The sequence below is a fragment of the Corythoichthys intestinalis genome, chromosome 12 (genome assembly GCF_030265065.1).
Source record: "Corythoichthys intestinalis isolate RoL2023-P3 chromosome 12, ASM3026506v1, whole genome shotgun sequence".
Lineage (NCBI taxonomy): Eukaryota > Metazoa > Chordata > Actinopteri > Syngnathiformes > Syngnathidae > Corythoichthys > Corythoichthys intestinalis.
The window spans coordinates 49,384,841-49,401,622 of NC_080406.1; the positions used below are offsets into that span (position 1 = coordinate 49,384,841).

The 16,782-nt window shown below is 39.0% G+C and overlaps 1 protein-coding gene across 4 annotated transcripts in view; it reads right to left on the bottom strand.

Moving 5' to 3' along the window:
• The window catches only part of gli2a (GLI family zinc finger 2a), a 153,560-nt gene that overhangs the window by 47,994 nt on the left and 88,784 nt on the right, over window positions 1–16,782 (bottom strand). The window contains exons 4-5 of one of the 4 annotated variants that reach the window (XM_057852013.1): window positions 14,290–14,495; window positions 13,246–13,395 (exon numbers count right to left, since the gene is read on the bottom strand). The exons of 1 other annotated variant lie outside the window; for it this stretch is intronic. In XM_057852013.1, the coding sequence (XP_057707996.1) occupies window positions 13,246–13,395; window positions 14,290–14,495 (356 nt within the window). Of the gene's footprint in view, window positions 1–13,245; window positions 13,456–14,289; window positions 14,496–16,782 lie in introns of all 4 variants that reach the window. 2 more of the 4 variants (XM_057852012.1, XM_057852011.1) reach the window with 2 other exon arrangements.

The window sequence follows — 16,782 nt, forward strand, 5'->3', positions numbered from 1 at the left end:
GAAAATTTTTCCGTTCGTCCGTAAACGGCAATTTTCCGTGAAAAAAAAAAAAGTTTCAAAATGTATCTAGTCCTACAATTTTTGACCAAATCAAATAATTTGGGCATCAAAAATTCCGGGACGGTGAGGGGCATAAAAGTTGTATACAGAATTTGGAAAAAAATTACGCTTCCTCGGAAATTTGCCAAAAACTATCCCATTCATTTCGAATGGGAAAAGTCCCATTCACTTCCAATGGGATTTCCAATGGAATTTACATTGCATTGATGCCATTGACGGCCATGCATGTCGAATCTACTGATGCCAATGTACTTGGATTCAATTGACTATATAGATGTCGATGCCATTGACTGCCATGGACGTCCAAAATTTTTCCCATTCACTTTCAATGGGGAAAAAACAAAATTACCCCAAATCAACAGAAAATGACCAGATATCAATAGGACGTGTCCCCCAAACTTCCCCAATTCCATTGACGCTTATGAAGGGTGCCGCCATTGACTTACATGGACGTCCAAAATTTTTCCCATTCATTTTCAATGGGGAAAAAACTAAATTTCTCCAAATCAACAGAAAATGACCAGATATCAATAGGACGTATACCCCAAACGTCCCCAACTCCATTGACGCTTATGGGGGGTGCTGCCATTGACGTCCATGGACGTCCAAAAATGTTCCCATTCATTTTCAATGGGAAATTTTTTTTTTCCCCCCAAATCAACAGAAAATGACTAGATATCAATAGGACGTGCCCCCCAAATGTCCCCGATTGCATTGCCGCTTATGGAGGGTGATGCCATTGACGTTCATGGACGTCCAAACTTCCCATTCATTTCCAATGGCATTTCTTCATGTTTGTTCATTCTATTGATGCCAATGTACTTGGATTCCATTGACGCTTATGTAAATTGATACCATTGACGTCCATGGACGTCCAAAATTTTTCCCATTCATTTTCAATGGGAATTTTTTTTTTTTCCCCAAATCAACAGAAAATGACTAGATATCATTAGGACGTGTCCCCCAAATGTCCCCGATTGCATTGCCGCTTATGGAGGGTGATGCCATTGACGTTCATGGACGTCCAAACTTCCCATTAAATTCCAATGGCATTTCTTCATGTTTGTTCATTCTATTGATGCCAATGTACTTGGATTCCATTGACGCTTATGTAAGTTGATACCATTGACGTCCATGGACGTCCAAAAATTTTCCCATTCATTTTCAATGGGAATTTTTTTTTTTTCCCCAAATCAACAGAAAATGACTAGATATCAATAGGACGTATATCCCAAACGTCCCCAATTCCATTGACGCTTATGGGGGGTGCTGCCATTGACGTCCATGGACGTCCAAAATTTTACCCATTCATTTTCAATGGGAATTTTTTTTTTTCCCCCAAATCAACAGAAAATGACTAGATATCAATAGGACCTGTCCCCCAAATGTCCCCGATTGCATTGCTGCTTATGGAGGGTGATGCCATTGACGTCCAGGGACGTCCAAACTTCCCATTCTTTTCCAATGGCATTTCTTCATGTTTGTTCATTCTTTTGATGCCAATGTACTTGGATTCCATTGACGGTTATGTAAGTTGATACCATTGACGTCCATGGAGTCCAAAATTTTTCCCATTCATTTTCAATGGGAAATTTTTTTTTTTCCCCCAAATCAACAGAAAATGACTAGATATCATTAGGACGTGTCCCCCAAATGTCCCCGATTGCATTGCTGCTTATGGAGGGTGATGCCATTGACGTCCACGGACGTCCAAACTTCCCATTAATTTCCAATGGCATTTCTTCATGTTTGTTCATTCTATTGATGCCAATGTACTTGGATTCCATTGACGCTTATGTAAGTTGATACCATTGACGTCCATGGACGTCCAAAATTTTTCCCATTCATTTTCAATGGGAAATTTTTTTTTTTCCCCAAATCAACAGAAAATGACTAGATATCATTAGGACGTGTCCCCCAAATGTCCCCGATTGCATTGCCGCTTATGGGGGGTGATGCCATTGACGTCCATGGACGTCCAAACTTCCCATTCATTTCCAAAGGCATTTCTTCATGTTTGTTCATTCTATTGATGCCAATGTACTTGGATTCCATTGACGCTTATGTAAGTTGATACCATTGACGTCCATGGACGTCCAAAATTTTTCCCATTCATTTTCAATGGGAAATTTTTTTTTTTCCCCAAATCAACAGAAAATGACTAGATATCATTAGGACGTGTCCCCCAAATGTCCCCGATTGCATTGCCGCTTATGGGGGGTGATGCCATTGACGTCCATGGACGTCCAAACTTCCCATTCATTTCCAAAGGCATTTCTTCATGTTTGTTCATTCTATTGATGCCAATGTACTTGGATTCCATTGACGCTTATGTAAGTTGATACCATTGACGTCCATGGACGTCCAAAATTTTTCCCATTCATTTTCAATGGGATTTTTTTTTTTTTTCCCAAATCAACAGAAAATGACTAGATATCATTAGGACGTGTCCCCCAAATGTCCCCGATTGCATTGCCGCTTATGGGGGGTGATGCCATTGACGTCCATGGACGTCCAAACTTCCCATTCATTTCCAAAGGCATTTCTTCATGTTTGTTCATTCTATTGATGCCAATGTACTTGGATTCCATTGACGCTTATGTAAGTTGATACCATTGACGTCCATGGACGTCCAAAATTTTTCCCATTCATTTTCAATGGGAAATTTTTTTTTTTCCCCAAATCAACAGAAAATGACTAGATATCATTAGGACGTGTCCCCCAAATGTCCCCGATTGCATTGCCGCTTATGGGGGGTGATGCCATTGACGTCCATGGACGTCCAAACTTCCCATTCATTTCCAAAGGCATTTCTTCATGTTTGTTCATTCTATTGATGCCAATGTACTTGGATTCCATTGACGCTTATGTAAGTTGATACCATTGACGTCCATGGACGTCCAAAATTTTTCCCATTCATTTTCAATGGGATTTTTTTTTTTTTTCCCAAATCAACAGAAAATGACTAGATATCATTAGGACGTGTCCCCCAAATGTCCCCGATTGCATTGCTGCTTATGGAGGGTGATGCCATTGACGTTCATGGACGTCCAAACTTCCCATTCATTTCCAATGGCATTTCTTCATGTTTGTTCATTTTATTGATGCCAATGTACTTGGATTCCATTGACGCTTATGTAAGTTGATACCATTGACGTCCATGGACGTCCAAAATTTTTCCCATTCATTTTCAATGGGAATTTTTTTTTTTCCCCCAAATCAACAGAAAATGACTAGATATCATTAGGACGTGTCCCCCAAATGTCCCCGATTGCATTGCCGCTTATGGAGGGTGATGCCATTGACGTTCATGGACGTCCAAACTTCCCATTAAATCCCAATGGCATTTCTTCATGTTTGTTCATTCTAGTGATGCCAATGCACTTGGAATTCCATTGACGCTTATGGGGGGTGCTGCCATTGACGTCCATGGACGTCCAAAATTTTACCCATTCATTTTCAATGGGAATTTTTTTTTTTTCCCCAAATCAACAGAAAATGACTAGATATCAATAGGACGTGTCCCCCAAATGTCCCCGATTGCATTGCCGCTTATGGAGGGTGATGCCATTGACATTCATGGACGTCCAAACTTCCCATTCATTTCCAATGGCATTTCTTCATGTTTTTTCATTTTATTGATGCCAATGTACTTGGATTCCATTGACGCTTATGTAAGTTGATACCATTGACGTCCATGGACGTCCAAAATTTTTCCCATTCATTTTCAATGGGAATTTTTTTTTTTTTTCCCAAATCAACAGAAAATGACTAGATATCATTAGGACGTGTCCCCCAAACTTCCCCGATTCCATTAACAATTATGAAAGGTGCCGCCATTGACGTCCATGGACGTCCAATTCTCCCATTCATTTCTAACGGCTTTTACTTTGTTTTTTGCCAATGACTGGCATTATGATCCATTCTATTGATAGACCTGAGTGGGGCTAAGATCTGTATCTCCACAGAGGAAAGACCAAGGTGTGTAATTTCTCCCGAAATTGCAGTTTCTAGTTGAAGATGAAACTGATTTAATTTCATTTATATTTTAGTTTCATTCTGCAAGAGTTGATGTCATGTGTAGCTGAATAAAGTCAGCAAACTACACTTAAAAAATGCATATGCACTATTTCAACTTTTAATTAGGTAATTTTTTAATTGTATATACGCATTAGTTTTGTGTTTTTACACATTACTGAATCCATTGTATTTAACCCTTTAAGGTCTGGGCCTATTTTGTCTGATTTTGCATGCCTTTGAAGTTGCCTTTATATTTCAAAGAAACAATTGTTTACGATGGCCTGGTTTGGTCCCTTTTTTTGTGACACCTTGAACTTCATGTCCAAACTGTTGTTTCCTTCACTGACCAATTATAAATAATCATTTTGGGCCCAAAAAGACCAAAAATTCCAAAATCGTTTTGTCAAAATTTTTAATATTGATGTCCAATTGACAACCAAACATGCGTAACGAACCGTTTTGAAACTTTGTAATATTTATTCAACATGTTAGGATGAACATTCAACCAAAATTTTTTTAGAATTAATAGTCTTATATTTGACAATTCAACATAAACAACAAGTATAGCCATAGGCGTTTTTTGCCTTTATACATGCTCTAGTCAAAACAGGTTGTATACAGCAGACCGAACAGTGAAAAAATATATACCATCTAACACAAAAAGTGTTTAGAGGCCATCTCTTTATGAGTTTAGGTATTGCGGCCCATCACCTGATGAAAACCATGTACACACAATCAAGCTTCTTGAACACACATTTATAGACACAAACTGAGAAGACTGATTGTGGGAAAAAAAATTATATATAACATTGGGGAAAAAAAGTATTTTCAAAAATATTTACAATAAACAAGTTAAATTTTTTTCAGGCATGCCACTCCGAAAAGCAGTTTCGTCCTGGAATTCGACACAGGGCGACATCACACAGCCCACACTTCCATGGGGTGTCGGTCCTCTTTCCACCCTTCCATTTTCATTTCACTTTACTTTCATTGTCACTATAAATGTAAATGAAAAAAAGTCAGTATTTATGAAAATAATAAAGTATAAAATAAAAATATATACAGCAATAAATAATAATGGAAATCTATATGTATGACAATAGAAACAATAGCATAGCTGAATATGTGCTACATCCCTAATCTTCATATAGAAAGAAGATCACCACAATTATAAATTCCTGCCTTGGATACACACAGTGCACGTACGACTTTGATCTGATATGCAAATTTTATTATTATATACACAAACACACACTTATATTGCATCAAAATTAACTTTGTCTTGCAATATCAAAAGAAACTTTCTCAGCATAAAAAAAAAAAAAAAAGGAAAAAAAAAGTGAGTTTGCTTACCTCTGCTCGTCGATGGCGTCACCCACGTGTTCAAATCCGTCACTATCTTCACTCGAGGACTCTTCCGAAGAAGACGATGATGACGAATTTGGACCATCCTCTTCCTCAAGCTGATCAAAAAGCACAATTGCTTGCGCTAAATTTAGTTTTCCGTTCATTCTCAAAGTCACACAAAGTCGCTGCTCGATCCAAACGGCCGTCGCTCGCCACCTCGCTGCTTCAGAACACTCCTCCCTCTCGTTCGGTGGAACCTCGCACGGCAGTTATATTTATTAAAAAAACGCATTTTGTGCTTCCACTGTGACTTCGAAAGGGTTCGTTTGATTTGTGTTTTTTTCATGGAGCTTCCGTTTTGAAAAAGGACAAGAAATGATGGAAATATAGACATAAACAAATGATCCATGCAGCGTTTTAATGTTTTTTTGAGAGGACAATAAAACTATAAAACTTAAATGACAATATCTCACGTTTTAGTTGGTCGATTGACTTCAAATAATAACGAGAGTAAACCGCAACTTCCGCACGTTAAAACGAGACCAACCAACGGCATGTGGGTGACGTAATTAAAACGTGAGGGCGCTTCAAAGACGACGTGCGCTGAGGACGCGCCGGCGCGTCCTTCGACTCTCAAGGGTTAATATGTGAGCGAGTCATTAAAACACTTATGAATAAGGATTGCTTAATAATTATATAACGTTATTATAACTTTTAAATAGGTGTTTTTCAATGTTTATACAATCCATTGTTGTATTAATTATGTAAGAGAGTCAATTATAACACTTATGAAAAAGCATTGCTTAATAATATATGTAACGTGATTAAATTAAATTACATTTTAAATTGATTTTTTTTTCATTGTATATACATATTAGTTTTGTGTTTTTACAAATTACTGATTACTGAACCCATTGTTGTATTTATAATGTAAATGAGTCGATTAAAACACTTATGAAAAAGCATTGCTTAGTATATATGTAACGTGATTGCACAAATTATCACTTATGTTCTTCTGAGGTTGCCGTACACAGCAAAATCTTTTGGTTTAACTTATTTTTGACTTAATTGGTGTTGATTTGAGTGTTGTTTTAACACTAGCAGTGTTAAGATTGCTTTTGGCTCGGTGTCAGTTAAGTGAATTGAACACAGACATCCCTGGCAGAGTTAAATGTTTGATGCAGAGTTAATCAGCCACACAGAGTTTAGGTGCACGTGTCAGAAAACAAAGCAGGCGCAAACACTTGTGGGTGAAGTGACACCACGACTGTAAGTAGTGTTGTTTGTAAATAGCTGGAGTGTGTTCGGTTGAAAAAACACATAATAGTAAGCCTAACTTCTGTGTTTACTTAAGGGATGCAAAGTCCCTCTGCTACCTCTCGCAAGTGCAACAGTAGGGTACAATTGCCAGTTAGGCCCTTGTTCTGCACTAGGGTCCCCGACTTAGCCAGAATAGTAACAACATCACGATGAATACTTAAAATTAACACTCCAATTGTAAGAAAACAAAAGGTGGTTACACATTTTGCATGCAAAAGGTTTGTATTGGAATTGCTTGTTCAAGTAGTTTATTAAGTCTTACTTTTAATCATTGCATTGCTTTAAATCATTTAGGCATTTTTCATCTACCTACATAACTTAATAGTTACTTAAAGCAGTTGTGTGAACCACTTGAAAGAGGTATTGCCATATCATGTTTCATTTTTTTTTTTAGTGTACAGGGACGTCTGACACCCTCATTTCAAAGCTTACTTCGCTGTCTAGCTTTGCCTTAACTCCAACATTTTGGCTAGGAAAGTGCAATGACGTATGATACATGTTTTTGGAGTTATTTTGAGATTTGGGAGTGGGTGTTTAGGGGTACTTAAAGGGTTAATTATGATTTACGTGGAAATTCCGGTTATGTCGACAGCGTAGGAACGCAACTCGTTCATAACCCGGGGACAACCTGTATATGAATATTTGCAAGGTTGTGCAAATCACTGAAGCTTCTTTTTTTCATTTTAATGACATTAATTTTTCAAAATGTGCAAACAACAAGTAAAATTCTATGCCCATGACAATCTCTCTCCCTATTTCAAGTGATGCAAACAAAGTGCAAACTTGTTTCGTGACTGAAATGTAGGATTAGCGACTCATGTACAGTATAGCCGTCAAGATGTTTCTGAAACTTTGCTGCAGAGCTACTAAGAGTATTTGGCCTTAAACAGTGCATAGTCTTTGGCTTGTCCCCCTTGACCTTGACATAAATAAATACAACCTCATCACACTCCCCCTCTGAGATGAACAGAACCTACTCTACACTAGAGCAACACCCCTCCCAGACTTCTTGAATTGATGCCAGCAGGACTCAAGGCCCCCACATCTACAGCCAGCCAACCCCACGGGCTGCCAGAGAGGGGGAAATACATGTTTTCTCAGGTAAATCATACTAATACTAACACAGTGATTTTCTATTAGAAATAGGACTTGTATTGAGTGTTCGGTGTCCAAGCAAATCGCTGTTATTGTGATTAACAGTGTTTTTTATGCATAAACTCACACCCATACACTCATGAAGCAACATATAGTCATGTGTTTGTGTATATATACCTAGTTTAAAGTAAAAGTCCCACCTCCCAGTGATCTCACCAGCACTTGGGTACACATGACTATCTTCCTCGCCCCAACTGATGCATCAACAGTGAAATCTCTCTTTCCGACATTTATCTTGGCAGCTGCTTTTGTCCTGGGAACCTCAACACTCTTCTAAAAGGCAACCAGATATTTTTCTGCCCAACCTACACCTAACAGTGCCTTACTGAAACTCTGATTCTGAATGTCTCTCATTGTAAAATATGTAAATGTCTTTTTATTTGCTTTATATGGTCATGATTGCATGTGTTACATAGTTATACAGGCAGTCCCTGGGTTACGAAAGAGTTCCGTTTCTACGTTGGCGACGTAAGTAAGTGACCCTAAATCTCCAAATGAATATCCAAAAACATGTGTTATGTCATATTAAAAAAATACAGCGAAAAATAATATACTGTACTGCAGAATGTCCAAAGTCCGGCCCGGGGTCAAATGCGGCCCGCAGTTAAATTTCATCCGGCCCCCAGCCTTTGTCATAAAATTAACTACGTCTGGCCTGCACACAGACTTAATACCGTATTGGCCCGAATATAAGACAATGTTTTTTGCATTTAAATAAGACTGAAAAAGTGGGGGTCGTCTTATATTCGCGGTCTAGACATTATACCCATTCAGGACGCTAGATGGCACCAGATATCATTGAAGTGATGTTCTGTCATGACAGATCTCAGCTACTCTCAAGTTTAACCAGTTTGCATTATTTTATTGCAGTGTTTTTCCTTATTCAGATTTGTTTCAAGACTACAGTTACAGTTAGACTTCACTTTGATGGTTTATGCAGTTATTGCAATTTTGTTGTTTTATCATTTTTAAAATGCGCAATAGTTTCCATTAGGTGTTCACAATGTGTGACATTTTACGTACAGTTAGCCTGCATTGGAGCAGTGTCTGGTTGCCTCAGTCATTTGACGTGCTGCGCCCCCCGCCCCCAACTCAATTTGTTTTCTTATCTTGGGAAGAGAGAATATGCAATGTTGCTTTAGACTCTAAAGGTCTGTGCTGAGTGATCATCACACACTAAATGTGACTCGTAATGCATAGCATTTGCGTTAGCATTAGGCTAATGCTAATGTGAAGCATCCTCCTAAACTTTTGGACAACTTTTTTTTACAGACAGTTCGTGATGTCAAGGTGGGTATAATTAATTGAAAATAATGTACTGTTTTCCTGCTGAGTGTGTATTATCGCCAACATTTTTAGTAAACGTCGACTAAAACTCAATGAAATTAGTCTTGAGTTATCGTCAACAAAAACTAGACGAAGACAAACGCATTTTAAGATGACTAAAATATGACTACGACTAATAAGTATTATCGTCCAAAAGACTAAGACCAAGACGAAAATAAAAATGGCCGCCAAAAACAACACTGACCGGGGCGCGACTTAGACGAAGGGCAGCCGGTTAATTCCTGGGTCACTGCGCAAAGTTTGATGACATATATATCATGGCGGGCCAATTGTCATTTCCTCTTTCTTCACAGTAAGACGAACAGCGGTAAACAAACATCGCAATTATCAACATGGCAAATTGGAAATAGCAAAATTAAACAGGAAACATAACTAAATTAAATTGCTACTGGATCTTAGATCCAAGAAAGAGACAGTCCATCGTCCATCTTTGGAAATGTATGGTTGGTATGAGAAGCTTAAAAAAAAAAAAGGGGGCACTGACTCTTTATAGTTACTGTCGCTGTTTAAACTGTTGCTGTATTTCCCTTTTCTCCATCTGAGACACAGACGAAACTTATTTCACCACCTGGGTCCCCCTACATTGTGCAGCATTTTAACGTAGAAAAATTCTTGTCTTTATTAAATGATTCATCGAGTGAGTCTAGTCAAATCCCCTCACGGCTAAGAACAGTCGCGCGCACACACACACACAATGAGTTGCCACAGCACACTAGTGTTTGACAAGCTAAACGATGATTGACACATTCGGCGTCTTTGAAGGTAGCACCACCAGGCATCTTTGTTAACTATAACAAGCAAAACTCGCATTGCACTGCTGACCAAGAAAAGCAGCAGGAGGGAGAGTGAGGCTGTAGGAGCATGAAGCACAAAAACATTTAAAAAAAAAAAAAAAATTAAAAACCCGATCCTTTTCACCCGATTCCTATCCTCTCAAAAATGTCGCGATCCCTAGTCCCTATCAATAGTTTGAAATCGAGTTTTCCATATCGGCCGGTCGGATTAAAAAAAAGGCCAATACGATATACGTCAAATTTCCAAATATCCGCCGGATATATCGGCCGGCGGATATATTGGTCTATCTATAATCTGGGATACTCACACTTTATTGGCTAAAACAGTACTGGCATTTAAAAATGTCTGCAACCACTTATGATGGCCACTTTCAGGGAATTTAATTTACATTTTTATCCAGTGTTATAGATTTTTAAAAAAAATTAAAACGAAGACTTTCTCTGGATTTTTTCAATTTATCAAATAAGATTCTTTTCACTGGTATGCAAATGATAAAGGTGTTGTCTTTCCTTTTAGAATGAATGAATTAATCATTCAAATATGTTTTTAAAGACAAAATAAGGATGCAATAAATGAAATGTATACGAAAAAATAGCACAATTGATTCCACAAATACTATCCAAATGGGCATCCTTTGATATTCTTTTTAGAACAAGTATCAGTTCCAGATTTTGATTAGTGGATGTGTTGTGTGCATGTCTAAAGTTTTGCCAGTCTGTAAAAAAGTTCAGTCAAAGGTCTACAAATTCACTTTCTCTTAATGGTGTGAGTAGAAGCTGTCTGATGAGCCAATGTTAGGGTCACTGAGGCCTCCTACCTTTTGCGGTGGGTCTACCGAATGTTACTGTGTATATAAAGTAATTTTTTTTGCTATGGTTTTATCTATGTTGCCATCCAAAGCAAACAAACCAAGTGATGAAGCACATATTTACCACCTCAGCCACTACTTGTCTTCTCTTACACGGGCAGTAAATAAGGTCTTTGATTCAGGCTGAGGCTGCCAGCGCAGAATGTTAGATGGCTGCTTGTGCCTATATGGGCCCTGTGTACTGTCAAGGCCGCACCGCAAGCACTTTCGTGCCGGTACGAGGCCAAATATTGACCACATCATGAACACAAAAAATAAGTAGGCTAGGTTGGTGATAATCAGAATATAGTGGGGGAGGTTGCTGTTCAAATTAAAGAATTACACTGTTGTGGTTGAAAGAACACATTTTTTTTTTTGGTGCTCTTTTAATTTAACGGCCATTTATACTTTGCGTGCATCAATGTTTGTAAATTTGAGAAAAACAAACAAGAAAAGCTGAATTTACATTAAAATATTGGCATCTGTGGTTGACAAAATTGCCCCGTTTAAAATAAAAAACATATATTTAAAAAAACAAATCAGTAAATGTTTCCATTATCTTCAATTTTAATGTACATCCCATGTTCTTAAGTACCATATTTTCCGCACTCTAAGGCGTACCTGAAAAAAACCTTGTAATCCGGAACGCTTCATACAGTATATGAATCAATATTGAGCCGCAACAGGACTCACAGCAACTCGGACCACCAACTGTGGCCATTCACAGTTGTGTCTTGACACTTAGACATGCTACACAGAGTTTTTGGATTGAAACAGGTAAGTCCGCAATAATATCTCGTTAAAATCATGGTGTCTTTAATTATGCTGTCTCATGCTCTCACCTCGAGTTAGGGTTTAGGGGTTTAATTTTTTTTTTTTAAATGGCCTACTGTTCAAAATATTTCTTACTCCTAGCAAATTGAGATTTTAAACTTTCCAATGATGTATCACACATGCATATGGGACAGTTTTGAAATTGGGGGTCTCAGAGCGGAACGTCAAGTCACCTGAGTGTTTTCTGTGTTTTCTGCCATAATATATATATATATATATATATATATATAGCCTATGGCAGAAAACACAGACAAGACTGAAAAAGTTTCTGCTCTTGCACTCCTCTTTAAAAGAAACTGCTGTATTCTAAGTCAAAACAACTGTTGTGTTTGATAGAACAATATGTCTATATGCTGCCATAGCAAATTCATGGCACATTAAGCCCCCAAACTATTTTATTTTGACCGTTTTTCCCTGAAAAACCCCGTTTAGACGTCGCGCAGCCGCTTTTGTTTCAACCCAGCCATAAAACGAAGGTAATTAATTGTATTTATTATTCAAAATGTCTGTCGTTTTTAGCTTAGAATCATTAATTGATGTCTCATATTTCGTTTAAAAAAAAAAAAAAAAAAAAACGACTTTAAAAAATTATTCACTCACATATTTTAAACTTTTAAACAAATTATCTCACAATGAAAGATAAATGAAAAGAAAAAAAGTCACGGATATCTACCTCATAACTATCGCTTGATTATATTTTTTTCGTTACTGTCGCATTTTCTCCTACATGTTAAATGATAGTCGATCCAAACAAAGAATTAAAAAGTTTAAAAGGGTAAATATATGAAAAAGAAAATGTCGACCACTCCTTGATGTCTGCGATTTCTGCATCGCGACCCTTGTTATATTACTGTGTTTCACCCATAAAATCCCCCCCAAATCAAGCTGTGGCCATTCACAGCTATGTCTTGACACTCAGTGATACATGCTACATGGAGTTTTTGGATTGAAATAAAGTAAGTACGTGAAAATATCTCGTTAAAGTCATGGCGTCTGTAATTCTGCTCTCGCGTGCTTTCACCTCCAGATAGGGTTTTGCTGTTTAAAAAACTTTTTTTTTTTTTTTTTTAAATGCCCTTCTGTTTAAAATTTTTCTTCCCCCAGAAAATTGAAATTTTAAGCTTTCCAATGATGTATTGCACGTGCATATCGAACAATTTTGAAAATTTGCCAAATTAGGGGTCTCAGAGCAGAACTTCAAGTCACCTGAGTGTTTTCCGCCCTATATATAAAATTCTGGCTTGTGGCGACCTTAATGTCAGGAAGTTCTGGCAAGAAAGTCTAGCCACTTTCACCCCTGGTAGGGATGCTGCATATCAGCAATAAAACCTATTTAAAATAGGTGCAATTTTATTTGATTGTTCTAATTAAGTCTATTAGTCAAATGACATTTAACTGTTTGTACTTTCAAAGCAAAGCTGCACTCTAAGCTTACACTCCAAATAATTGATAGGGTAATATAAATAATTCAAAAGGTTAAATCATTAACACAACCTGAAACTGAATTGGCTTGTTCTTACCATCCACTGGATTTATGTAATCCGGTAAATGAGCCGCTGCCGCCGCCGCTGCTGCAGCAGCCGCAACACCACTCTGCATCAAAAGGTCGCCATATGGGTTTCGCTGGCTGGCACTGGCCATCAGATGGTAGTATTCGGTGGGATTTGCCCCTGGAGGTGGTGGAGGAAGAGTGAATAGGCCTCGGTCTTTTAAGTGTTCATGGGTAACTGCTAAAGAAACGGGAAACAGAAAATTAAGGTAATGGCTGATGAATTAATTTTTATCAGAACCTAATTGTTATATTAAAACACAAAAGAAAGGGAGCAGTTCCATAACAGAAACACGTTTTCGTCATAATATTTAATTCATTCATCTTTATTTATTTATTTTTTAAATGTGTCTCATTGGAAGTGCACTGATAGTCCTTGACATGATGGAAGAAAAAACTGATTTACTTAAGTAAAAGAGGTCAAACTATGTAAGTATTAGGGGGCAAATCTCCACCAGCAGATAATGCTTGTCATCGCTTTGCCCTTCAAAACTCTATTGCCTCTGCACGCATTTTGTGGTAACAGCACAAAAATATCTGTGATTCAACAGTAGTGATCCACTTAGAGTAGACATATGTGGATGTCGCGCTCAAGTTGTGGCCGCCATTACTGGGTTGTTGACACACTTCGATACCAGCCCAGTGTCAGTCAATGTAAACCAGTACTTCCCAAATAGTGGGTTGCGGGGAGTGGTGCATGTGCCCTCGGGGGACATACTTTTTTGCCGTACTAGAATAAAGTGTCATAGCACATCCGCGTCAAAATGTAACTCCACACCCAAAATTTAGTTTAAAAATATATGTCAGACCTAAAACATAAAAAACTGTGCTCCCTAGTATAATATTGTGTATTTATGTGTGACAAAAGAAGACGTCCTATGAATGCATGATGGGGTCCTATTAAAAGATTTCAGCATGTGTGATCCAAAAGATATTCCTGGTGTTGTTTTTGCAAATTTATTTTAATGTTTTTATTTTTGTCAGACAATACTACAGAGGGGATGATGTTTCTCACCTTCGGCAGGGCTCAGTCCTCGTGCTGCAGAGATCATGGAGAGTGTGGGGCTTCCATGTACTGATCTTAGGTAATGCTCCATGTGGGGGCTGACGTAGGGATGTGGAGGGCTGAACGGCGACTCACCCGGCCCAGTCTGTGCATGAGGTGACAGACGAATCAAGGAGATATCTGAGATTACTGGACTGCCACTAAGTCCCGGAGCTCTGCGGGGAGAGGAAACCCAGACCATTTTAGTCAGCATTTTCAAAGCTTTTTCCCTATTGTGTGCCACAAATACACATTTAGTCCTCGTTAAAAGTCACTAACAATAGTAACCAAACCTGCACATTGCAAACTGGAATAATACACAGTCTTACAGCAACAGTAACAAACAATTTCTTGAATTGTTCCGTGCTGCACTGTAGCGAGAGGACCCGTCACTGCAATTGCGGGTGCCGAGTGTTATCCAGAATGCCATGAATGAAAGTCCACATTCCAGAGTGTACACAACCCTTCCATCCCAGAGACACAACTCATGATCATCTTATCCAGACAGTTCTTGTCTCTCAGGATCATACAACCCTCCCAAAAGACCACCCCAAAAATTTCGTGCGGGCTACTACGGACGGGGGAAAAAACGGTACAACATGTCCCAGCTCACAACAAAAGCCCTGAGCCTCCGCCTGGAAAGGAGGCTGTTATGTCCTTTCTTGTATGGTAGATGGCTTTCAGCCTGTATAGACCAGTCTGTCTTGTTGTCGAGATGAATCACAATGTACCATCACTGGTGAGCTATTTCCAGAACAAACGAAGCCTACCTATGTAGTCGTTGGGGCTACCTGATGCCTGTGGCACTATGTTGGTGCTTCTTGCTCTACATAGTGCTACAAAACAACACTATAAAACTCAGTAAGAAACTTAACTACAGCATTTCTATTTCAACTACGTAAAGTTTCCTGTTCGAGCAAAATGGGGATATGCACACTTTGATTGCTGACCCCATTGGCCTCATTCGGGTCAAAGCAGATTGTAGTCATGCTCTTCTCACTCATTGCTGACAATATATAAATAACTTAAGCATCAACTCCTGGATGCTATGTGTAGGGAACTACTTTGTATGAAAAAAAACAACACAAACGTTACATTTACAGTACAACACTGGCAGCTGCGACAGGTGGATTGGTGCAGCATCTGCAGTGATGCGGACTTTATATCAGTCCGTTGTGGTGAAAAAGGAGCTGAGCCAAAAAGCAAAGCTTTTGATTTACTAGTCAATCTACGTTCCTACCCTCACCTATGGTCACAAGCTGTGGGTCATGACTGAAAAAACAAGATTCCGGATACAAGCAGCCGAAATGAGTTTCCTCCGCGGGGTGCCCGGGCTCTCTCTTAGAGATAGGGTGAGAAGCCCGGTCATCCGGGAGGGATTCAGTGCAGGCTGCTCCTCTGCGTTGAGAGGAGCTAGCTTAGGTGGCTGAGGCATCTGGTTCGGATGCCCTCCGGGACGCCTCCCTGGAGAGGTGTTCTGGGCATGCCCCACCGAAAAGAGGCCCCGGGGACGACCCAGTACACGCTGGAGAGATTATGTCTCTCGACTGGCTGGCTTGGGAATGCTTTGGGATCCCGCCGGAGTAGCTGGTTGAAGTGGCGAGAAGAGGGAAGTCTGGGCTTCCATGTTAAAGCTGCTGCTCCCGTGACCCGACCCCGGATTAAGCAGCAGATGATGGATGGATGGGTGGATGGTAGATTTTGATTGGCAAGAAAGATGTCCTATTTTTTGTGATTGTATTTATTTTGTGTTTTATTTTGTGCTCAATTTGTGTACATCACATTGAACAGTAGGGGTGTGACAAAATATCGAAATGGTGATATATCGTGATACTTTGTATCCCAAAAGGTTATCAATATGCTCGCCAAGAATCGACATATCGTTTTAAAAAGGTGTCAATGTTTAAAAAAAAAAAAAAAAAAAAGAACCATCAAGTTGCTACCAAAATCTTCCACCATAATAGTGTTTCAGTTAACTGTAAGGCTGCCGTTGACGTACTCTACGGCCAATCCATTTAGACTGGGAACGTTCGTTCATTCAAAACCAGAGCATTCACAGTCACTCGGTCCATTTTCGGGGCGTTTAAGGGTTATTTCCTGTTGAGTTTGAGTCTCTGTCTATTCATTTGGGTGATTCCCAGGTCACGTCCTGTTCTGTAACTCAAAATAAACAGGAAGTAACCCATGAAATACCCCAAAATCAACAGGAAGCAACTGAAAAGCAACAGATAAATGACCTTAAATGGCCCAAAATTACCTCATTGGCATTGGCTGCCACTGACGGCCATAGATGTTCAATCCGTTTGAAGTGGGAGGGATGGCAGCGAATTAACAAATTATCATTCGCTGCCACCCTCCAAGCTCAAATGGATTGGACGTCTAGTGATAAACTCATTCCAATTCACAGCAGAAACTTGTTTTTCTGTTTATTAGTTGTTTGTAGAAAATCCTAGAATGATTTCC